Consider the following 26105-nt stretch of genomic DNA (forward strand, 5'->3'; position numbering starts at 1 on the left):
AGGGGTTCATGGACCACTAGGGTTTTATGAAAGAAAACTAAGGAAGGTAGATATTTTGGCAGTAGGTTTACATTTATTGTCTCAGATCAGCACCTGGCGTGGATGAATAAATCAAAAAAGACAAAAAGAAGTGGGCCCAGTGTATCATCGATTTGTTTTTCCTCGGAACAGAAGAATTTTCCAGGCGAGTCCTTGTTCTCTTAACCAAACGCCTGCAACACTTAGGAACATGCAGGCTTGAATTTAAAAGAGTCTGCACACTACACTTTGATTCACAGAAAATGTTTTGGCACAGATACCTTCCCTGATAAAAACCTTTCTTCCAACGCTCAACAAGTGGCCACACTCTGGGTGGGACATGGTTTTGCTGATGTGGGCAGATGGGGTCCAACCTGCATTGCCCAGACTTCAGGCTGCCTGCTCCTGCTCACCACGGCACTGTGGCAGTAACGAAGGAAAGCACACGTAATTTTCATGACAGCTTACTATTCTAAACATATCTCTATCTCTGCAAAAACCAACTGGGGGGAAAAAGCAACAAAAATTCAGTCTGCCCAGTGGCTCCTGCTACAGGACCGGCACAGCAAACAGCAGGGGCTCATCAGCCACCCTGGCATAAATCAGCAAAACTCGTGAATCAAACCTGCAATTGTGCAAAGACAAGTTGCTTTGCTACACATACTGTTTTATTTCTGTGTGGTCTGGAGTGAGCTTAACATAAAGGCTGCACTTAAAAAAGAAATTGCCAGAATGATCCTATTAATCCAGAATAACTGAAGTAGAATGAGATTTAAGCAAATGTTTTAAATTCATTGCTTTTCAGGAATTCCCTACTCTGTCATAATCAGGCCTTATAGATCTATTTTAATATTGGCCAAATTTTCACCAGTTCAACCTCATTCAGAATACAGACTAATTATTTACAAAAAGGCTTAAAGACAGAAAAATGGCTTGCCAGAACTTACTGTTGATTGTGCCTCATATTCTCAAATGTATCTTGATGATACTTGCTGTTACAGTAAATGGAAAAATGAAGTATGAATAAGAATGTCACAAACAAGGCTTAGCGACTTGCTTGATTTCAAAAAAATATTTCTAAGCCCACCAGTTGCCTAGACAGTGAAGCTCAAAATTCAACTGTTTAGTCAAATTGAAAATGATATGTTAAAAGGGATCTGCCAAAAAAAGGTCTGCAACCTTTATTATCTAAATAAATTATCTAAAATCTGTTCTGATGAAAGAAAGAATAATATGTTTTCTGACTTCCACAGAGGTTTTCTCAGCCCCAGGCTACATATGAACAACAAATCTACTTCATGGATGATGCTTGCAATCCAGGTCAACTGAACACAGGTCAAAGTTTCTGAATGTACCAAATTTATTTAACAGAGGTAAACACAGACACAGACACAGACACAGACACAGACACACACACACACACACAGACACACACAGACACACACACACACACACACAAACTTTCCCCACTCACAACCCACACATGCTATACTGTATCATGCTGAGAAAGCCACAAAACACAGGTTTTTACAAGAGTCCTGCATACGAATGGGAATGTTGCAGGCAAGAAGAGCAGAAGATGGTGTGATTTGTGTCATATGCACAACCAGCCATGTGGACAAAGGCTCAGAGAACTGCAATTCAAAAACTACTAGTTTTCATGATATCCTTGCAATGAATGCCTAAGGGAGACTGCACACAGCACAGCCAGCTGGACTGTAAATAACAGCAATGAGAATGCACAGAAAAGATAAACAATTATGCACTGATCAAGTGACACAGTAACAAAAATACAGAGCTTTAAGCTGACTTCAAAATCTGCACGTTTAAATGATTACCCCCTCCTCTTTTCTGTTTTATTTCAAAATTTCCTTCCAAAATTTTGCTGTAAGATGGATAGTCAGCGGAGAATATAGACTAAAGTTTCAGCAAACACTACTTCCTCTTTCATCACTACGAGATGACATATTCTTGAACAGAGGCCAATTTTTAAGCAAAAGATACAGAGACAGACACACATACATTCACACCCCACACAAGCTACATATCACTTAACTACGTCATTTCCAGGAGCAGAATGGTATTCCCTCACATATTCCGCTGTTGAAGCCACTCTGAATTCAAGATGTATTTCTGCTGGAGCTCTACCAAAAAGGTGCTTAGAAAAGGAGTTGAAGTGATAGCCCTCAGAGGTGACAATGCTTTGCACCATGCTGGACTGTAAAAGTCACTTTTTAGTTTGTGCAGAGCGCCTCTAGCTCTCTGGCAGAGGAAAATTTGGAGTATCTTCTACTTTTGTGCCCTACCTCTCTAAGTGATTTATTAGCATAGCTCAGTCAGTGGATCCTGTCCACCAGCTGCAAATAAAGAGCAGTTAATTTCAAGTTCTTTTTCCACTCTTTGGAGTCACTTTTCAGCCATCCTGAAACAGCCCCTTTTGCTGCAGTGCTGTTTGTGCAGCTTGAACGCTGGCAGGGAACGGTACAAGCTCAGGTACCTGGTCTCACGAATCTCCGCATGCCAGGACTTGATGTGACCTCTCTGATCACTGACATCCAGGTGCCACCTGTGACTCTGGAACACCAGTCTTACCTTGCATGGCATTTCAAGGGCACAGACTCATGCCAAAATATTGTACATAAGAAACATCAAAAAGAATCATGGCTTTCATACACTGCAACTCAAGCTGAAGAAAAATGTCCTCACCCAGGACCTCTCTTGCGTTTTTCTGATGTACAGCATTCCCCGCATTCCAACACTTCTTTTACTGAAATGAAACTTTTTGTCTTAAGGATGGAGACTTGTTTCTAACATGCCCTAAGCTGTGCAGACACTGGAACAGATTCTTTATAGAAATGCTCCATAGACTAGGTGAGCTTCTCCAGTGGATCAGCACTATCTTCAATAGGCGCCCAACTACAGAGAAGGAAGAATGAGTCTAATGTTCAGACTCTGGAAAAGCCCAAGCCTTGCTGTTTGATGACTGTTCCTCCGTTTCCACAACTGTAAAACTGGGGATACCAGTTATTTAACTTCTAGAGAGGGCTGACTGCTTGAAAATGTTTTGAAAATGTTAAATGCTGCTCTGTTGATTAAAGAAAAAACTGTTAGCAGAAATGTTTTCCTTTGGAAAATGCTGTTTGCTGATTTAAACAAAACTGTTGAGTTTTTCTCATTTGTGTTCGGAAGACATTTCAGGCTCCTGCTTTATGTTCAAGCTGCAAACACAATCCTCTGCTAGAGGATTCATTGCTTGTATTTCCAGCTATTCTGAGACACTGACAGGAGAGGAAAAATTCAAACCCATTCAGCAAGCAGAGCAACTTTTAAATCCAAGCCATCTCCTCAGCCACAGACAGGGACATACAGGGTAACGACATACAGGGTAACGACCTCAATCGTTCACATAATAAGGACAAAACTTTTATCCCATGCCATTTTTGAGACAAGGTATCTGATTTTAAATCAAAGGGGTGTGCATCTGTTTGCAAATAAAGGGATGTTTCTCCATTGCATCCTTCTACTTAGATGTAAAATTCTTCTACCACCATCCCACATCTGGAAACCACCCCCATACAGCCAAGCAATTGCTCAATTTTTAACCAGCAGAAGTGGGACACGGAGCTAAGCACTCAGTTCTGATCTAAGCATGCACTTTCATACTGTCTTGATGAAGTCTTGTGGAGGTATTTCAGCATATACTTAATTTAAGCACAGAGGGACCTGATTCAAAGTCAGTGGAAGGTATTTATTAATTCTAGGCACTGACCAAATCCTTAAAAAGCCCCATTGGAAAAAAAAATCCACTATAGCATGGAAATCAAGGGGACTAAGGCATATGTCTCTTTTGAGACTGAATATCCTTTCATGACTGCTGTATACACATTCCCATTCCTCCGCTTCTCGCATAAGGATCTCTCACCTTGGCTTCCGAAAGACAGACATGTTTTAAACTGTGCTTTGCACGCACAGGGACTGGTAACAACCTCTCATACATCCTTTTCCTCTCATTGCTTGTGTTTAAAAATATAAGAACAAAGCAGGAAAAAGGTGAGGAGAAATATTTTGAAAGTACTGAGCAGAAAATTCCCCTTCTTTCTAAAAATGATTATATACAAATTACAACCTGGTGATCTAGGAGAGTCCTCTGAAAATGTCCTTTGCCATTTGTCACTGGTTTATCTTATTTTCCTCCCTATTTTTCCAGTTTCAGCTGGAAGGGCAGCAGCTGTGCTGGCTGGAAGCAAAATCATTTTATTTAGAACCACTTCAAATTGCAAGGAGGTTGAGTGATGGTGTTTTGTCATTCAGAAAATGTCAGCCTATTACTATATGCAACACGCTGCAACATGGTATGATCTCATGAACAAATGTCAGAAGCTTCCTGAGAACTTCTCACCATTCATAAAAACAAAGAAAGTGTAAATCAGTGGTCCGCTAGCTCCTCTCTCCTCCCTTTCAGCATAACTGGTCTAAACAGGCAGTTAACTTAGCAGAACAAAATTAATGAAATAGTCTGACTGAAATACTAACCGAGATAATATATGAACTGGCAAAACCTCTATAAAGCTGAAGTTACAACTGAAGTGTGGGCAAGGGACTGCATGTGTTGTAAGACCATCTCTGATTTGTGGCTGGGAATTTAATAACCATTTCTGCATTAAAGATACAGGTTTCAAATGTTTTGAAAATGTGGTTGCAAAATGAAGTTTTTTAGTTTGACCTGTTGCCTTCCTGTAAAATTTCTGGAATACTGATACATGAGCCTACAAACAGATCTTAAAAAATAGTTAAGCGCTTGCTTCAGGAATTCTGCAGGTGAAGTTTTATAGCCTGCACTAAACAACAGGCGAGACTAGATGATCCTCATGTTCCCTTTTGCACCTAAAATCTATGAGTATGTATTCTTAGAAAGAAAACACATCTCTGAGCATGGTGCCACTTCAACCACAGAAAAGGAAGAATGACTGGAGGATAACTTGCTAATTTAAAAGTGTACTGGCATTGTCTTTAAAGTAGCAATCACTAACCCTGTGGGAACATGCCAGAGTTGTTGCTTCATACAAAGCGGTCATGCTTTGTACAGAAAGTTTAGCCCAAAAATCGATGGCGAAATGTGTAAGAGTATGTCTTTTGTACAAGACAACACTTGCAGTCAATACTTTGGGGAAATGGACCACTGTGGCGTATTACACAGGGTCCACCGTTCACAGCCTGCTGGCTGACTCGGCCTCAACACAAATGATAATAAAGAGGCAAAAACGCCAAATCCTCTGACAAGCATTAGAAGAAAAAATGTCATGGGAGTATAAATCACAGACTACCAGCTTGAGAATATTATTTTGTTTCTAGATGGAGAAGTAAAAGCAGTCATATACGCCAAGAGCAGGCAAAAAGAGAAAGAAGATGCTTCTAAGAAATACATGAAACAGGCAGGATCTTGCTCACACGTTCAAGTTTCTCACAAAAATATTGGTGCCTCTTTCACCCACTAGCTCCCTGCTATGGAAAAGCACTTCTTCAGAGTCTGGAAAATGCTGTTTGATCTCAGTAAATTACATCTCACTGCTTGTCGGTTTCTGATTGATGGTGTAACTTAGGGAACAATATCTGTGTGTGGAATACTGTCTGGAGAAGCAGTCAAGGATTATTGAAAATACAGTATTTATGCAGTTTAAAAATCAGTGGCACATTACACACAACTTTTTTCTAGAGCGATGAAAAATTACTGAAGTGCATTTGGGAACAAAGGGTATAAGGTCTTTTGTCTATTTGTAAGAACACTCGACTGGTAAGACTTCTTAGTGAGTTAGTAGTGATGGATGCAAGAAAAAGTGTCAACTGCAGTTGAGCATAAAGCCAACCGCTTCTTTGACCAATCAGCAGAAAGTAAGACGTCATTGTTCAGTGGTGGTCAGAGAAGAGAGAAGAAAATAAAATTGAGGAAAAGAGAAGGAAAATGAACCAAGGATCACTGATTTCTCTAAGCCATTTAAAACTACTGGAACAGGAGAAAAAGTCTAAGGTTTCCTCACACCTTGTGTTCTTTCTTCATCTATCTGATATGCCATATGTTAGTTGGAAGACTTTCAGAAAACAGACACTTCCAAAACAATAGTCCACCTCTTTAGTATAAATCATTCTAGAGTTATTGAATTCAAGGGCTCAACACTGATTTATACCAGCTGTAGATCTTATATGTATCGCACCTTCCAAAATTTCATTTAAGTCCATAAGGTTCTGCCATGACACAAGCACAAGCAATCATATTTTCAACACAGAACAAATGTAAAAGACACTGGAACATCAGCAGCAAAAAGGACCTGGCTGAAAATAATTATGGAACCTACATAATACACTTCCTTTAATCAGGTATAAAAAAGGCTCAGCATGTGCATGTCACCATGGAAGATTCATTTCAACATATAAGTGCATCAGAGAAGCAAATGAGGCAGGATATTGTTGTCAATGGTGTCACTGCACAAAAAAGAACCAGCACAAAAAATCTGTCAGGTGTAAAATAAACAAAAGGAAATACTTCCCACACACTGTACTGCACTGTACAGAATTAAAATGCCAAATTCATTGCTACAAAGAGACCAGAAGCATAAAGGGACTTATGGAAGGACTACATATCAATTTATGGCGTTCAGGTCAGCTACTAGCAAGCGAAAATGATAGTTGAGAAGTAATCATCAACTCAGGACACCTACTGAATGCTGTAGGATTGTAGAAAATTTGGAAGCATGAAGTAGGATCACTCTACTCTTTCTCTGTTTCTTTTCTTCTTTCTCCAAGCATCCACCACTGGCCCCTTCCCGGGGCAGAGACTAAATGGACTAAGCAGCTAAATGGACTTCGATCTGCTCCAGCAAGGCCATTTTAACATAAAGGTACTCTGCCCAGTACGCGTGCAAGAGAACCAGGAAGTGAGATTAAAAAACTGTCAAAACCACAGTGTCAACACAGGTAAATCCATTGACGCTTTCCTAAAAATTACTGCAGATTAACAGTAATCTTAGTAGAGTCAAGAAGACTGGATGTCAGAAGATGAATTTATCTAGAGTACTTCTAAATGAAGCAATATGAGTGACAACAAAGAAGGAAGCAAGTCTGTGAAGGGCTTCACTACATGGTTGGGATACAGAAATAGTTTCCATATGTGCTTCAGGAAGAACAGCGCAGCAAAGGCTCAGTGGGAGGCTTGTGGATCCTGAGGGGAAAAAATTATGAACAGCAGTTCTGAGAAGAAAAGAGAGGAAAGATGAGTTTTTCACTGGAGCACACGTTCTCTGGAGAAAGTCTTTTGATGAGCACAGAAAGATACCTCAAATGACTCCTCCAACAGTTTACAGAAAACACGCACAGGAGCAGAAAGGTACCAACTAACTACCTTCCTAAACCACCACGCTTCTAAAATATAAACTTGTATTACTGTACCACAAACCTACAATACAGCACTACAATATTACTGTACTGCACACCTTTCAGAAATCCAACCACCTTCTGTAAACTCTTTGACACCTACTTTCTGCATTAGTGACTTTCCTCCCAACAGCAAACCACACCTTTTTGATGCCTGTCCAAAGTCAAAAAGGTAGCAGAAACCCAGGGGGTTACTGTGCACTTACCTCTCGCTTTCAGTTCTGAGTATGAGGGGATGTCCTCAGAGGTCAAAATCTGTGGGACACATGCAGGTGTGCCAACACTCTGGCCCAGGTAAGAAGTGGGTGGGTAGTAGGAATGCATCCGGTACTGGGAGCTCATGGCGTGGTGGTTCTCCATGCTCTTCATCTATCAGAGAGAGAGAATCAGAACAGCAGCATATGAAAGCTGAGCCCCAGCACTGCTTTTGCACCCTCTTGTCCCACAAGTACAAATCTTTGAAGGAGATCATGGCAGATGGAAGAGAAGGTGGTTGGAAGAGAAGTTAAATCCAGAGGTATCTGCCTTAGATTTTACTTTGCTTTGATTTGACCCCTGCCTACATCCAGCTTACTATCTTCAGAGGACGTGAAGTGTCCATCCAATCCGTAAAGCCCCAAAGAAACTAACAAGTCCGAGACGAGTGGCAACTACTTCACAAGGAACCCACTAAGGTGGTTTAAGACAGCAGGTCCATCTACTAACCTATTCAGGACATACTAGACTGAAGCAGAGCACAACACACACACACAAATATATCACTTCCTTAAAATCCAGTGAAATGTAATAATTTCCCTATTTTATACAGATAAACTAAGTTGTGGATAGATTACACAGGAAGTTTGTAGTGGCACCACAACTGGAAGCAATTCACCAAGTCAGCTCTGTCAGCCCCATGTCTGACAACTAATAAGACAACCTCTTCTCTCTCCCACAGCCCACTAAGTTAGGAGCAATGTTGGCTACACCTGGTACCAATGTGGAATCAGAAGTGGAAGTTTATCCTATCCCAACACCCTAAAAGGATCTCCTTGGAGAGGCATTAATGTCTTTTTTGTTTTGTTTTTGTAACAGAATTATCATCCTTTTTTCCAAAGCTCTACAATGTGACATGGACACAAGGCTCTGAAAGAAAGTCGCCCAACACTTTAGAAGATCACGACCTTCAAAAGGAAAGGTAACATTGTCTAGTCTCCCTAAGGCAGGGAATTATTATAAGACAGAAACATTCTGGGCAAAGAAAAAAGTTTTACAGTTTTATATCACATATAGAGCTAAAAGTGCGGTTAGTAGTGCATGCAAAGCTATGACATTAGAAGTTCTCTTTGCAAGACAAAGTGCTGGAGGGCCTTTTCAGCCCATGTCTCATTTCAACTAAATAAGAGTTCTGCCTGCTTTACCACTGTAGCTTCAGGTCCCACCCAACTGAGCTTCTTCATACCCAGCTCAGTGCTCCACAGTACTTCTCAGCCTGAGAAATAACATATCTAAAGAGCAGTGGATGCAGAGGCAGTGAATCTGCTGTCCAAGGTGGCTGCTTTATTTCAGCAGATTCCCAGAATCTGGCCTTGGGCCTCCAACAGACAGAGCTACCAGAATGCTTTAGCTGGTAATTATGTATAGTAACTAACTATTTTCTAGTGTTTCCCTTATTAATTTAGTGCTCAATATTGCTTTTAATACTTAGACTGCCAAACCAAAAATAACGTGGTGTGGCTCACAGGAAACCTTTCTGGCATTAGCTAAGACACAGGGCAACCTCCTACTTTCTGTTTGTAGTTAAGTTTGGGGTGAGATTAAGTTCCAAGAGAGATCAATTGCTATTTACAGGGATTTCAAAAAACAAGGTACATCTCTGTCTCTTTTGCTACAGCCTATGAAAGTAAGAATTTTTCTATTATAAAGTAAAAGAATACTTATATGGTGTTTTTTTTTTTTTTACTGCCTGCATCCTATGCATGCACAAACAAAATTAACCTTAAACCAAGCAATGTTTCATCCACGGTAGACAGCAAACCAAATTTTACACAAATTACATGCCTCAAGGCTTTTTATGTGACATCCTGAGAAAATCTGAAGTCAGAACAGTTAGGCTCTGTACAGAGCCACTGCCTGGACCTCTGCTGCTCTGGAAAAAGGCCGTCTCCTTTTGGACAGAGAGGGGTATGCTTTTGCAAACACTTCATCAACAATACACAAGCTCCTTCCGCCCTAAAACTACAAGCTGGCAATATAAACTGCCAAAAAGCTCAGTTCAAAGGTCATTTTGAATCTGTACACCCACAAAGCTGGACAGTTCTGGAAGTACTGAAAGAGAAGTTATCAAACTCCTCTCTGGCTGCCTTTCTGAATTACACTGCCTATGTGTCCTTTGCGGGGCAGGACTGTCAGCAGTGTCCGCCTTTCTCACATCTCCCCTTCTCCCATGTGCATATGTGCATACATACCACTAAAGAAATATCACCTGCTGGAGACAGTATTATTTTAGCTGTAACAAAATGGAAGGAATGCTCCCTGGCACTGAAATGATGATGTTCTTGTTTCCTTCCTCTGCAGAATGTATGCAGGGACTTGTTTCCTTTCAAGCCTTTTTATTTTTTTTTTCCCCATTTCTTAAGAAAACAACTCACCTAAAATCCCTGGATTCAATGAATTATTACTACTATTATTATTAGTGTGTGGTAGCTGGCTAGCAAGAGACATGTTTTATAATCTTATTACCCACACCAAGTCTATGAACCACAGTTCGACCGACAGCTGGAGGCTTGGCTCTGCAAAGAATATGCTGTGTATTAACCACTGAAGAAAATCTAAAAGCTTTTGGTTTTGTTTTATTAAAGTGTTTAGAATATACACCACAGTAAATCTGAACCATAAGGTTTCCTTTTTACAGTGCTTAGCAATCCTATTTTACAGTAACAATAAAAAAACAACCAGTCGTAAAAATTCTTGACCTTAGCGCTGCATTAAAAAGGGGGCTTAGGAGATCTTTACCCAATGAGAAGGGGCCTTTTGCTCCATATTAACTCCTCCACCTCTGGAGAGTCTTTGCACATTTTTGGGTGCTTCAGCCAGGAAGGGAGTCAAAACAAATCATGGGAAGCCCTGGGATATTCATATTATTTCTGATTCAGGGCAGTCCAGCCTTCCAAACCCTGGAGCCAGGTACTAAGTCTGGGATCCCTGTAGGGGCCGCATCCTGGAGGAGCTTCAGGGTGTAAGCTCCAGGTCCTGCACAGATCATGGTAGGAGATGCCTGTGTCTCCTTCCAGCCTCACAGTAAGCCCCAAACAGACAATGGAGCAGTCCCACAAGCCGCTCTGGTTTGTATCCCTGCAGAGTATGTGCCATAAAAACAAGGCATGTTTTAAGTCAGGAAATGCTGTGGAAGGGAAGGACCCCCCCAGAAACGCTGTGTACTCTGCCCAGAAAGCAGATGTCTTTTTTTTCTGCAGACAGCACTTCAGGTTCACCCCTGCCTTGCTCTCCCGCTGCTTCCTCTCCTTTCACACACCTGTTGCAAGCCTTTCGGTGGGAGGGCTACGTCTTACTGTGGCTGCATGCAGTGCTTGGCTCAGCAGAGCCTTGCCCCGAGACACTACTAAAGCACTTTAATCGAGGCCATGTAGTTTAGCAGTCTTCTCTTTATCTCCAGGGTTGTAACAAATCTTTTTTCTGCAGTGCAAAAGGGAGACAGTCCTTATACTTGCTCTCTGCAGAGCACGCTTGAGTTTCTCCTTTACTCTAGTGCATCCCCTTCCAGCCACATGTCACTCATGCCCTGTCCCACCCGCAGGCTGAAGGTGACCCTAGTCCAAAGGCCTTCAAGCCACTGATTGATTTACCAAGTACCTCACTGACTTCATGGGGGGACAGAGACCATCTGAGAAGCAGATTCAGCCTGCTCAGCACAGATATGTTCCCCTAAATTGCACAATACGGTGAGCACTCAGTAACTTTTTAAAGAACATACTGCAAGTAGCAGCTCATAACCCATGAACAAATTAAATATAGTCTGATAAAAAAAATCACGCGTGCATGGGGAATTCTTTCCCTGTTCATTTGTAAAGCCAGTATGGGCAACCAACAGGCAGCTACAGCTTTTCTGGCACACACGCAGGCTGGAAACTAAATTTGCCAGTCACTGAATGTAACAGCCAGCAGCTCTACAACAGTGTCCAACACTGACAAAATATATTTAGAAAGCCAGAAAGCATAAAGAAACCACTCTTGCATCAAGGCTTTCTCAAGAGCTGGGAGAAGAGCAAGGTAAAAAGCCCAGCTCTTCCATCCAAGCAGCTGGCAGCATCTGCACAACCTCTGCATGTCTCTGTTGGGGGAAGAGCTGAGGAGACAGCGGGCAGACCAGAGACAACAAAGAGATGGGACAGGCACAGCTGCTTGCTCACTTCTCCTTCCAGTCCTGGAGACTAGAAAACGGTTCTGCTCCTCTGCAGTAATTACTGAAACACCACAGAAACTCTGCTAGAGTTTTAACATAACCTCCTCTTTCTGCCTTGAAAGTCTTGTGGGGTGCAAAATTGTTAACAGAATTAACGGGTCAATTTTTGGTGTGACAGGAGAAAAAGGCTGCTGGGCACTGGTGTGAAAATCCAGAGATTTCTGCTCCATCACTTGCTGGCTACATGACCTTGGGCAAGTTATTTAACAAATTTCGGTTGCCTTAGCTTCCCAAGCTGTAAACCAGGGTTGCTACAACTCTCTTATCTCGTAACGCTACTGCCAGTGAGCTGACCCCTCACAACTACTTTCGCACTTGTACTGCTCAAGGTGGTTTTGTTTCACTCCTAGAACCAACTAAGCAGATTTTACAGCATGAGGAAAAAGAGACTATGACACCCTGCCTTGACTTACTTTGATTCTAGCATAAAAAATACAAGAGGCATTTATATCTGTCCCTCCTTGATAGACAAACTTAATTAACCTTTGCTATTCTGTTCCAACCTATTCTTTTAGACAAAGGCAGTGACCCATAAACAATATGTTACCATCAGAATCTCAACCGCTGTGACATCAAGAGATATAGCCCTATCAGCAGTATCGGAAAATAAACCGCTTAGATTAGCTTCTCTAAGAAATATGGATTACATTCATGTCACACATGAGCTGTCAGAAACATTAGGATACTTTTAGCATAAATCTGTAGTGTGAAGGGTATGTTATGAATACAGTATATAATGCACTGCTTACACAGAAAATTGGGATTGGGTCAGGGGACTTGCACGATGTGCATATATTTGCACACATACACACACATATATGTATGCATTTGCACATTTAATATCAATTTCTGCAGATTCAAACCACATATTTTTGTAAGGGGGGGCCAGGCTTATTGAAGGAAAACTGTGCGGGAGACCTGAAACAGATTGTGGAACTTGAAAAGAGTAACCTATTTTACTAGCAAACAGCTACTCCTAAGAGTTAAAACTGCCAGTTGCCCTATCACAAAAATACTTTGCTGGACTTCAGTAAAAGAGAGCTTTAAAAGTTTGTTGCCTCTTAGAAATCCTTAAAAATCAGCCTTCTAATGCAGTGACACTGATTATTTCACTTCTGAAATAACAATAACTCCCATATTAGAAAATGAGTCAAAATGTCTCAGTCTCTCTCACCAATGCTTATTTCAGGTTTTTACTCTAAAATGCTTTAACGGAGGAATAAAAAATAGAGACCTCTGGAAGTGAAAATGCTGATTTGACAAGCTGCATTAAAGAAAAAAGGAAAAAAAGGAAAGAAAAAAAAAGGAACCTCAGTGTGAAACAGAATTAGACGAAATTCTGAAATCTGCCCAAAACTTCCATGCTAACCTTAACCTTTACCCAAAGCAGGCTCCCTGGAGTTACCACAGTAACAAAGAAAACTCAGCCGCTTGTCCCCTGATGTGGGTGTACGTTTCACACCATTCCAGATGTGTTACCAGCTTGGCTGTAGGAACCAGAAGAGTTTTTAACACTTGTTGGGGAGGATGTCAATGCACGAGGAGTCACTATTGCCCTTTAGGCTGTGGGTCACATGCTAGCAGTTTTAATTGCCACCTTAGAGAACTTAAAACTGATCAGATTTGGAACTTTGCCATCCTGGTTCTTTTTTGGGGGGGGTTGGGGGGGTAGTAAAAAAGACTGAAGTGACCTCAGCATTTCTCAATTACTCCCTGTGCAATGGGTAACAGGGAGACAGACTGGTTCCGGAAGTGTCAACTTTCACTGTGTATTAACATGCTCTAACTTGTGGTACCAATGTTGGACTTATTTAACTGTTAATTGGATGGAATGCACATAAATTCCTGTTGTAATGAACAATTACTAGAGCTTCAAGGGAGAGTCCAGTTGCTCAGTTGCTCATGGAAGAACCAGAATGAAGGGAGATGTATAATAACCATCGCATCTGTTACATTTCCTCTCAGACCTAGATTTGTATTTTCTTAAGTTGCATCATCAAACATATCTGATTATCTGCCTTACAGCTGGCAAAAGCAACAGCATGTAAGTGACTGAAAGGGCCTCAAACAAAACTACCACCTTCATTATGCTTATCACATCATGATAGATACAACTTCTGGGATAATTATAAACAAACTAACAAAATCTCCAGAGAAATATCTCAGAAACTCACAGCTCCATTAATACACTCAAGTACAGGAGCCCCTGCAAAGAACAAAGACTAATGAAATCTGACATTAATCTACATTAAAGATTCAGTGATTCAGTTTATTTGCCAAGGCTCAATGATGCATTAATCCTCATCCCATCCCACACACACTCACATGTTTCCTCCCCAGCTTTTCTCCCTTGCTCCCTAAATTCTGAAACAGCAGACAGCTGGGCTGCCCAAGGCCTTGTCTGCACCCAGAAGTTGTCTTGCCTGAGGTATGCAATTCTCCTTGCGTAGTTACGCTTATCCCAGGACAAGCGTGCCTCTACCAAGACAGCCTGGAAAAGGCAGGTGTCCTGCCTATGCTTACTGCTTAAATTAGGTTACCTTTCAGTGAACAAACAGCTAGCTTATACCAACAAAGACATTGTCCTGCAGACTCAGAGGTTAGCAACCTGCCATGCACTGGTCACAGCTGGCATTGCACAGCTATCATCTTGGTAAAGAAGAAAAAAGCCAAAAGCTGATTCAAAACAGTTATGGCACTACCAACCACGTGGGAAGGCTCACTAGTATTGGAAGACTGGTTAAGCAAGTACGTGCGTGTATAAAAGGCAACAAACCTAACCTATACAGGTGGTCCAGCAAAAATCCCTGTGTAGATAGAACAACATGTTTTCCCCCGAAAGAATTTGCCAGCACAGAAGGTGTAAGCGGGGACTAAGAGAGGAGTCAAGATTCCTCTCTTGTGGACCACGCTTTGAAACTCTCCTGTAACTCCGCACTGTACTTGACAGCGACACTCATTCACCTTTCTCCATTTGACACTGGATTTCTGTGGTCTCCCTTGGCTGGGACCCTTCCATGTACAGAACAAATGCTCAACCCTATGCAGCTGCTGAGAGCTCATTCCCCTTACAACAAACCTGATTCAACACCATGCCGTGTTTTACCATCTAAGCATCACTGCACCTAATGCCATATAGTATTATCTAGTCTACCTCTCACTATAAAACTTTTTATGATTATTTGTGCAATGCTATGCCATTATAGCAGTATGCAAATCACATAACTCATAACTCTTCCAACAATAACAATCCTTCTTGCAGATCAGTCTCTGAAAAAAAGCTCATAAGTTACAGGACAACACTCTACCTGTTGAACTACACTCTGTACTACTGAATAAGAGACTTGAGTTTTGGTTTCATGCAATTTAGAAGTTAGGAAGTTGCCACTGCCACAGGTAGAAAGTATTTCCTCTAGTCTCTCTGCAAAGACTTTTCACCAGAACAGCTCTGAGAGATCACAGAAGGTTTAGCATGGGGAAATTCAAATCTTTAGGTGAGATAAATCAATAAATTCACATGGACATGAATAGAGGGAGTAAACCATCCAGTGCTTTCAGTTTGCTGGTGGAAATAAAACAATCCTTTCTGGATAATAATAGCTTATTTTTCTTAACAATCTCTTTGGTATCGCACTAATGTCAGTGATACTGAAGTAGAAGTTAGTTAGAGTTACAGATTCTGCAGGACCTCAAGAGAAAAAGGAGTGGAAGATATGACTGTATTTCTTTAATACGTGTCCTTATTAGAAAGTATAGCCCCATATAAAACTCATCTGGAACACTGTTAAGTCAGATTGTAAGTTAATGTGTCAAAAGTTCCATAAATAACAGACAACCTCTCCAAAACACGCTCCAGCCCAGTACTCCTTACATAAATATTCTAGGTTCAAGTTTATGGTATACGACAACAACTGAGCAAATACTCTGTTCACTCCTAAGTTTAACATGTTTTAGTGTAACCTCATGCATCTCCTCCTCAGAACACTATTTACTGTCTAGGATGTCAATTCAGCAATTTTACTTTTCTTTTTCTCAAGAAAGCAAAACTGCAGAAGTCTCTACCAGTTGGAAAAATTGTGAAGTGGGAGTAACAGCCTGTAAGAACATCACCTCTAGGTCGTAAATGTTGCAGCCCTTCATTTGTACTGTGATAGTGTCTCCAAGCATCAGCTCTCCAATAGGCTCTGTCACACTAGGTCCTGCAAAAACTACATTCCATCTGAAACGTTCTGCTGTGATGTGCCAGGTTAACCCAATCAACTAAAAATAAACCTAAGAAAGCACTAGCACTTCACCTTACTACCACAAACAAAATCCTGTTCTCATCTTGACTCAACTAATTTTCCCCTTGATGTGACAACCAAATTCAGCAGCTACAGAGGCTGCTACCAATGCATGTGACCGAAAAGGCGTATCTGCACATATGTGAAGGTGAGAACCATGAAACCTTTCAATGCACTGAGAGAAGAGAGCACTTGTGGTTTTGGGCTCAGGCAGCAGAAGAGAGGGAGGCAGCTCTTTTCCCCATACAACTGTACTCATGCTGGAAAACAGACTTAGTGCTGGGAAGAGCAGTAAGCACAGGCCTGATCTTAAAATCAGTGGCCATGTCAGCTCTTGCCCTAATCTGCATTTTCAGAAGGGTCTTTCCATGAAAAGAAGTGTCTAATGCTAGGAAAGCCTCACTCAAGTGATATGGACTGAGAGAGGAATTGCAATTGCACTGCACTTAGTTCATGCTCCTCAGTATCAGAAGTTAAAATACCCTTTCAAAGTTGCTCCCTGCGCCAGACAAAACTAGAGCAATTCTCCACTAGCAAAGATGAATATCCCTCTACCCACTTTAGAAAGCAAGGTTTGGTGGATATTTAATCTTTGTTGAGCACCTTCACAATGTAGCTTTTGTAGAAGGGAACCTGACTTCTGTTGATGTTCCGCAGAAGAGATCTTCCTTCTCATGTCTTCAAACAGGAAGATGGACATACACAGCCCCAGAGGGTACAACTCCATCAAGTCCAATTTCAGACAGGAAGGTGCAACTGCAGCCCAAGGCCAAACAGGGCACCCAGGGTCACTGGAATGACTCAACTTGTTTTGTCACGAAATCTCTTACCTTGGTAGATTTACTCTTTTCACTAGTTCCTCTTAGTAAAAACCAGCAGGCTATGATTATCAAGTCCTAGAGTAAGAGCTGGGTTGGATTTATACTGTAACTAACCAAGTACACAGAACTGTAAAAAAAATAAGCTCTAGTGCTAACCTAACATGCACAGCCTGTAACTTGAGCTATCCAAGTTGAAATCCCAAGCCCTGATGCTGTCAGGATATACCACTGGTGACACTGTGTCACATTCAAATGACTGCTACCAACAAATTGCAGAGTAACATGATCTCATGGGCCTGACAAGGTGGGTCACTTCAGCCTTGACACTGCTTTGGATGTGAAAAATGGAAGAGAAAATAAAAAGTTCCTAAAGAGCAAAGCCTCTCAGAAGTGACACCTGAAGCTCCCAGGATGCTATGCTGGCTAATTCCAATATACTTTTGTCTAGAATACCTGTAGGTATTCTAGGTAGGCCTATATGTATACCTATAGGTATACCTATAGGTATTCTAGGTAGGCCTATAATCTACCATGATGTAAATCAAAAGACAAAATCAAGTGGATGCCCTTCATTACGATTTGTGACAGCCTAGCTACATCTACACCATTGCTTTCACTGTACTGCATCATATGACAGCCACCTATTTTGGCTCTCACCTAACTTTCCTAATGTGGTCTAATTCCACACCTGGAATGTGGTTCTGTAATGCTTTCAGCATACATGAAATTGGAATCAGCCCTAAAAAAATAGATTACTGTACACCTCACTCTCACACTTAACACCTGTGTAACATCATACCTGCCATTGTTTTCCTGACTGGCTTGACATGTATGTTGCTGGGAGACTTCGAAGGCTGTTTTTCACAGGGGACCCTACAAGCGTACCCCCCATCTCACTTGAGGAAGGTTCACTGGCCACTGCCATTTGGTACTGGGAGTAGTTGTACAGGTTGTTATAGTAAGGATACAGGGATGGCTGGTAAAAACTGCTGTAGTAGGTGGAGTCCACAACCAAATCAGACGTGCTCTCCAAGTGCCCTCTGCTGGGGATGGAAGGGATGTCTTGAATGAGCATCCGTCCCTCTGGAAAAGAAAAACACAAGCGGTTATGAAACAGGAGGCTCCACGAAGAGCATTGCTTTGACCTTTTGGCAAGTTACTTCTCCTCCAGGAGGTTGAACTGAGGATAACACACAGGAAGAGATGGGAGCTGAAATGGAAATACAGCTGGCTGTTTGCTGGAAACTCTAGTGGATTGGTGTTCATTCAGAGCCTGAGAAACAACACCTCCATACACACACTGTAGACTACATAAGAGAAGAAAAACCAACTAAAGGTTAAGGCAATATGCTGAGTTCTCATCCTGCATACACTGGTCTGATAATGATTTACACTAGCTGGTCTGATGATGCAGCCTGCTATTATTTTAAAATTAATTATAACTGAGTGTCAAGTCTCTTAATCACTTGGAAGCAGAAAGGCTCTAACCATAGGATGACATTTTTACTCCTAACATCCTTCAGGAGAGAGGACACCTTCTAGACACATCTTTAGAACAGGCAAACAACCACAAAGCCAAAAGAAAGTGCAGTACAGAAAGCAGGGTATTACAGCCAAGGTGCTTCAGCAAACCAAATGCTAACTTTCTGCATACAGGCCCTCAGTCCTTGCCAGCCTCCACATCCAAGTAGTTTTCCCTTGTCCAAAGTCAACTGGTCTCTTGTGGTATTTCCAAGGATGACAACGGAAGGTGCTTGCTGATATTGCTTCATGCCCAAGCTCTCTCTGATATACTGCATCACTTATCTGGCCAAGACAGCATACTGGGCTGTAAACTAACAATACAGCAAACACTGCTACAGCCCTAGAAAGTCTAACCAGATGGTGAATATACATTTACAAATTAAACAAGGGCATGTCTGTAAATTCATACAGTCAGGGTTCTAGCTCATGTCAAGCTAATCTTGTTCTGAATCAACCTTCATGGTTTCTGCAGCATAACGATCCCTTCCACGAGAAGCTGCTGCTTTTTCAATATGGCCTTGTCTAACTGTACTGTGGAGGGGCAAACGATGTGGCTTAAAGCACACCAATGCGCTCTCAAGGGTTATCAGCATGGAGATGAAACAGTATGGACAATATGCACACATCAAATACCATCCCTAAGGGAGATGTCAGGCAGATGTCACCTGGATGGTTTTGTTCCTGTCTCTTGGTATCTCTGTACCTTGGCTACTTACCTGTAAAATGAATATGGTGGCATTTACCAGCTTCTCATAGTCATTGTAATACTTTCCAATTAATGTATATTAATACTAATATACATTACAGAAGGTATATTAGCTGCACACTAAATCCAAACATCAGTTTTAACAATTATTGACATTTGCAAACCAACTCTATTTCACTTCTTTAATTCTCATGAAAGCTCTTTGCAATCAAAGATGGTATCAGTCCAGGTCACTAAATTATACAGTGCCACTGCTCAGCTCTTGTTGACATTCTGTTGACATCAATGAACTTTACACATTTATAAGCAAAATAGAGCATTTTATGTCTCCTAAACCTGATTTTTCTGCCCCTCAGCCCTAAATGAGCATGAACCTAGCGATTTGGCTATCTTCATTTTGAATATATCGCAAACTTGCACACAAAACAGAGTATGTAATGCCATGAAAGACCCTTCATAAACAGTCTTTGCACATTCCTACCAAATTTTAATATTGCTATTATTCTGCTTCTAGGCAGACCTGTCTTCAAGTCCATCTCATTTGTGTCTTTGCTTAAATTAGAACCTAGACCACTGGCACTGAAAAATCAACAATTCTGATAAATCACAACACGAGCCTGAGCCTGCCCTTCCCAGAATTTAGTTCCTGAATAATGCTGCAGACCAGCTGCTCTGCTTTTCATGCTGTAAATTGAAAGCCAAAAGCCAAAGGCAAAATCTTACAATAAATACCTTCCCTGCTGGAATATAGATTTCACATGAGACAGAGATATGCAAGGCAGCCTTGGCTGTGGAACCTATGGAAGTGTTATGCTATTCTGCACAGATGTGCAACCTCTTCTGAAGTACCTGCAGCATTGTCCCACCTGCAGTGCATCATAAGAAGAGAAAATGCTTTCCATTAAGAGTACTAGCACTAAAGGTAAAAAAAGAAATGGGGGTCTTTACACCCACACAGGAGAGGAAAGCCCACCCTGAGATGTCAGCAGCTAGAAGGAAGGAGGACAGAAGGTAGAAGACTTTGCCGAAATTTTTGGAAAGATATGCACCTTATTTTCTAATGTGTGACAAGATAGGCCAGGTTAGAACAGTGACCTGCCCACATTCATGCTCCAAATCACAAAAGCATCCTTAATGTCATTGTGATGTTCAGCTATCTGGCCATGCTACAGCTCTTTCCTAAAAAAAAAAGTGCTGTGGTTACAGTCTTCTGCTGCATTAGGTAGGAGAAAAAATAAGCCTTTTGCCTCTTCTTCTCTCTTTCTACCTCCGAACCGTGGTTGGGGCTTCCATCACTTGCCACCGAATGTGTTTTTCCTTTATCTAGCTGTACAACAGCATGCAGTGGTTTAGTGCTCAGAACTGTTATGAATCCGTCAGAATAGCCTTCTACATTTCTTCTGCTGTCCCCCCGCTCTCTAATGACCTGTATAGTACCATGAACTGCTGTCTTAAGACTCAAGAGAATCCCTACAGCTGTTCACTTGCTCATTCATCCACCCGAGCACCCACATTCACAAATCCCCAGACATCAGCAGCCTGGGTGGGGTGTTTTTCTTTTATAAATATGGAATTATGGAATCCACAGTTCTCGTAACAGCCCTGATACACGTGCACTGAGCTACAGCTACAACACAGGAAAGTGCTCCTAGTAACATGCTGGAAAAAGCAGAAGACCTGGGAATAGGGAAAGTTCAACTGAAGGGACACACCCAAGCCTGTAGAGAATGAGGACTCCTGTTTCAGAGCTGGAAAGGCAGCAGAAGAGTTAATTCTTCCCACATCTTTGGCCACATCACGCTCCTGAAGATGGAGGGACTGCCAACATCTGGTAAAGAGCAGTGGAAAGCTGCCACATGCTGCAACTCACTCTTGCCCCCGGAATTTAGGAGATGGGCTTTGCTTTGATGTCGTGGTTTGTGACTGGTCTCTGCATTTTTTATGCAGCATCTGGATGAGATTCGGTGCTTCATCTGTGTAAAGGGAGACATCTCACACAAGACATAGTTTTATGCCATCCGGAATCTTGGCAGATGCCAGGTCAGACAAGGTCAGAGCACCCCCAGGGTTCCTCTAAACTCCTCACAGTTTTGAATTAGTCTGTGGGAAGGATGACTCTGAGCAGAGGTGCTTGGAGAGCTGAGTTCATGCAGTTCTTCAACGGCTCTGATATGCCCAGGGTCAGCAACAGGGGTTGAATCCAGCCTTTCACTTTACCATATTTAACCTGGTTGAACTTTGTAATCTCCTACTACTAATGCATACATTAAATATATACGGTAAGTACAGAGCATATACAACTATAAATGCATTAAGGGGAAAGAATTTTGGTATTAGTAAAGAAAGCCCTGCAAGTCTTTGACCTTTTCCTCAGCAACATAAGCTCAGAAAGAAAAGCAGGTCAGACCAGTCAGTACCTTCAAGGCATGGAGTACCTTCAAGGAAGTGCTAACTGCCAACAGGAGGAGAACTACTGGTCAGAGAATCCCAGCTATACCCTGTCTTGGGAATAAAACAAGGCACCTGGGACTCTGTCTTTAGAAGATGCCTTGTTTATCATACATCCAGTGGAGTTTTTGCCCTGTCTGTGCTGGCCCTCTCCAGCTGAAATCTGCTAGCTAGTTGCCAGGTAAGCACACTGTCTCTGGGTTGCAAGATCTTCAAGCACAGCCATGGACTGCCGAATAACGTGGATCTATTTAAAGCAAAGGCTGCAAATAAACCACCATGTGGCATGGGGTTCCTTTGGCTGGTCTTTGGCCTGCATTGTAATTCTCGACATGACTCCTATCTACTTGGTGACCCTCCCCACAGGCCTCTCTTGTGACTCTTCAGCAATGAAGGCATTCTACTAAAGGGAGGCTGCTAGTCTCTGGCTGTATTTTTGCCAGCAAGGACAGAATACCAAGGTTAAGAATGCAGCTTTCAGCTGGTTTTTTTTGCAAATGTAATTCAATGCAGCTGAACAGCTCTGCTGGCGAAGACAGGGTCCTCCCCTGCTTTAGAGCTTGCCACATTACAGTAGAAGTCGGCAACACCTGCACATGAGGGGCAGCCCCAAGGTTCATTACTCTAGTGGGAGCAATTTTTTAACATGAATTAAGCTTTCAACAAGGCAATTGCTGCTGTGCTGTCAGACTCCCAATTCTACCCCTCCACCTGCCCTTTTAAAACAACAGGGTTGCTGCAGGTGCTGGACTGGGGCCTTGACTGTCTTCACCCTCCAAGAACTGGGAAGGGCTCCTGGGTCCTTCCCTTGCTGTGTGCAGCAGCACGCACAATCCTGGCCCAAATTTATGAAGGAAAATAAATGTGCCACTAACCCTAAGCTTCCACTTGCATTATCAAGATTTTAACATTTTGCAAGTTGTAACTAGAACACGACCAAACATATGGGCTTGAACCCATATGAGAAGGAACAGAAACTGAAGGGGTTGCTAAAATCCTTGTTAGTTTTTGGGTCACCACGTCTACAGTGTAAAGCAGCCTGAGGCCTTCCTTGTGTGAGCAACGCTCTTGCAATAACAACAGTATCACTTCACGCACTTGTGTTCAGTTGCATTTCTAAGCTCTTTTCTATATCTTTACTAATTCCTGTAGAGAATTGATGCTACTTTTTTCCACTATGTACACAGTGTGAAATATGACCCACTCTTTCATAAAAGATCAATATGATGCATGATAAATACTGTTATTGATCTTGCAGTGTTGTACACGACTCTCCTGCTCTATGGCATATTAATAGTAGTTACCCAGTAATTCATTTCAGAATGGCTAGGATTTTCTTTTAAGGAAGGTGAGTTCTCAGGGTCAGTTACATGTAAGGGTCTTTCTTACATATTCAGTAACCTACGAGAGGCTCCTGCCTTCACTTAGCAGAGCATGGTGAAAAACAGTGGTCCAGTCCTCAGTTAATGCAAACCAGTCTCAGACCATTTACTTCAATAAAGCTATGGCGATTTACACAAATTGCGGATATGCATGGCAAAATCAACACAGCAGCCTGTGTATAGATCATTCTTTCCCTTCTTACTTTTTGGAGGGAGAGAGAAGAGATGACAGGGAATTTATAGGAACTTCTATCACCCCTATCTTGCAGATGCAAATGCATTTTTAAGTGTACAAACCAAGAAATGCAAACATTGAAGTTCTGCCAGTAACACTCAACTTAATTTTCTGTTGCTACTGGAACTGTTAAGGGCCAGCTATAAATCTTATTATTCACTGATACTAGTAAATTAAACATGCCTGAGGAAGTTGCTGATAGTGAGATAAACGGTACAAAGTCCACAGCATTAAACTTTTTTACCCTCTAAAACAGAGTGGCTGCATCAAACTGCCTATTGGGAATGGTAACTGGACCACACTCAGGAATCCGAGGGGAGCATTCGTCAGCTTGGGAGAGAGCCATGCCAGGAACCATTTTAAAAATCAAGATAGCACATAGAGTCAAGTTGCAATGCCTGGAAGCATGCTGTGGCATGGTTAAATTTACTAATATGGCTCTAATAGCTAATTAGTCTACTTCAGGTTATATATATGTCAGAAAATGGATGCTGTATAGGCAGTGCGACAATTAGAGAATTTTGCTGTCTGCATTTATTGACATGAGTTTTTTTATACACGTATGGTCATTGTTCGTAAGAGGTTTTTATTTATTCACCTGTAAAGACCCTATACACGCAAAGATATGGCACTGAAAATGCAAAAGAAACGTGTTTATTCAAGTAACAGATTTACCCAAGTAACAGGAAGGTATAGCTGTTTTCCAGTGAGTAGAGTTCAAGCTTTTACTAGTTTACATTTCCTGTAGTTTTTAATTAAGAGTGATTGTTTTCATCACAGCAGGGTTTATGCCTTTCTGCAAGCCAGCCTCTGCTACAGTAGACAGCTTGGCCATTAAAACTCCAAAAATTAATTATTCAGTCAGGAAACACTTGCCTACAGACCTCAAGAGAGTCTTGGATCTGCACCTAACAATTTCCCCTTGCTCACTATAATGCATCCTTATGCTCTTATTAACTGGTTTGGCAATGTTAAGTCTTGCAACGCATTAGTTCAATTCATGGCTGGCTTTGAGGTCGGACAGCAGCCTTGAATGAGGCCGGTGTGAAATCACTCCCTAACATAATAATCAGAAATGCTGGAACAATATGTTTCTCCCACCAGACAATCATGACAGAGCTATTTCAGATGTCAAAGGAAGCTGGCACCATTACTTACTTTCCGCTGAGACACTTTGCCTCCCAAGGAACAAACCCTCATGCTAGTTCTGCCTTAGAGAGGAGAAATTTCTACTCTCTTCTCAGTAGAAGTTACGGATTATCTTTTGTTCCAGTGTTGAACTTTTAGCTTGCTATAAAGTTAATGTGCTAGACAATGTTCATTCCAGGCAAGGCTGTGGGGCTGTGTATTTTCTGCCACCCCCAAAAAAGGCCATTATCTGTAATTACCCATTACCATGCATAATTATTTCTTCTATTCTGGTCTATGGCCCCCAGGACTTTATGCTGTTACAGCTCACTGCATTATCTTATCAAATTTGTTAAGGAAGCTTTTTTGACCTTTTGAGCACCTGTCACAGCACACAGAAAAGCCAGCAGTAAATTGTTTAAGCATGTAGTGTGTGATTTATTATATGTACCCTGTATAGGTCTGGAACATGTGATACCATACAAAATGTTACAATCAATATTGCCAACCACTTCCCTATTCTCCACTCCCTGCTTTTGCTAAAATTAAAAAAATAAAAAAAAATAAAAAAGGAGGAGGGAGGGAGGGAGGGAGAGAGAGAAAAGAAAACCTCTTCAGGAAGAGAAGGAAAGGAACAGGGCTGGAATCTCTCTAGTCTACTTTGAGGAACACAACAGCAACAAATACCTACACCCGAACACCAAGTCCCAGAGAAGGTCTCCGCTGCTCTCCTCTTCAGTGCCTCCTTTTCCATTTCTCATCCCTCTTCCCAGTCTGATGTTTTACCATTTCGGCTTGTTTTTACAGCTGTAAAATTCCGCTGAGCCCAATGCTTTCACACAAAAACCCCATTTACTGCCACTTCAGCAAGCGAAGGAAAGGCTTTTAACTACCTTTCTTCCTAATTTCAGGCTTCTCTCAGTGCAGTACGAGGTCCTAAGCGTTAGAGACAAATTTGGCCCAATTCAAAACTTACAGGAAATGTTCCTTATGGATACTGGTGTGAGTGCATGAAGGATCAGGTTCTGGTCTTTGCTTCTCGCAAAGCTCTCAGATAAGGACCAGATACTGACTTGGGTCACACTATCATTTGCTTCTGCTAATAATCTTGCTGAAACAAATCAGTGCATTGAGTTTGTCACTGTTCTTTGTAAGGACAGGGGAATCTGACCCCCACAGAGAAATAGCTCTCCAGAAAAACAAATAAATTGCCTCCCAATATCCTGATTTTTCTTTTCCCCTTGGTCTTCTTTTTATTAATCCAGCAGGTGCTTGAATTTAAAACCTCTCTTTTGGTGATTCTGTATGTATAAAGTTCTCAACTCCCATCTCTACCTGAAAGATATATTTAAGAAATTACCTATTAGCAAATTCTAAGTAAAAAAATGCTTTGGATGGTTTTGAATTGTGGGACCAAAAAAATTCCCCAAAAATAAGAAAATCTGAAATACTTTCTGACATCAAGATAGACAGAAGGAAGTCTAAAGGGACATGTACTCAATTTGGAATAAAGCTGCACTGTAAAAATTCTTACGGTGTAAAGAATGTAAAATTAGAAAGAGTAAAAAAAAAACAGGCACTCCAGATCCTTGGAAACATCCCTGAATTTAGGCCATAAGAGATGGCTACCTGAGCCACTGATGTGGAGGTAAACTCCTTCTGGTGTTTCTCTA

The 26105-nt window shown here is 41.6% G+C and overlaps 1 protein-coding gene across 1 annotated transcript in view; it reads right to left on the bottom strand.

Moving 5' to 3' along the window:
• DMRT1 (doublesex and mab-3 related transcription factor 1) overlaps positions 1-26105 on the bottom strand; it is a 61266-nt gene that overhangs the window by 19239 nt on the left and 15922 nt on the right. Inside the window, exons 3-4 of the mRNA XM_068928713.1 lie at positions 17809-18092; positions 7650-7812 (exon numbers count right to left, since the gene is read on the bottom strand). Of these exons, the coding sequence (XP_068784814.1) occupies positions 7650-7812; positions 17809-18092 (447 nt within the window). The remainder of the gene's footprint in view (positions 1-7649; positions 7813-17808; positions 18093-26105) is intronic.

Source organism: Struthio camelus, chromosome Z, assembly GCF_040807025.1.
Source record: "Struthio camelus isolate bStrCam1 chromosome Z, bStrCam1.hap1, whole genome shotgun sequence".
Lineage (NCBI taxonomy): Eukaryota > Metazoa > Chordata > Aves > Struthioniformes > Struthionidae > Struthio > Struthio camelus.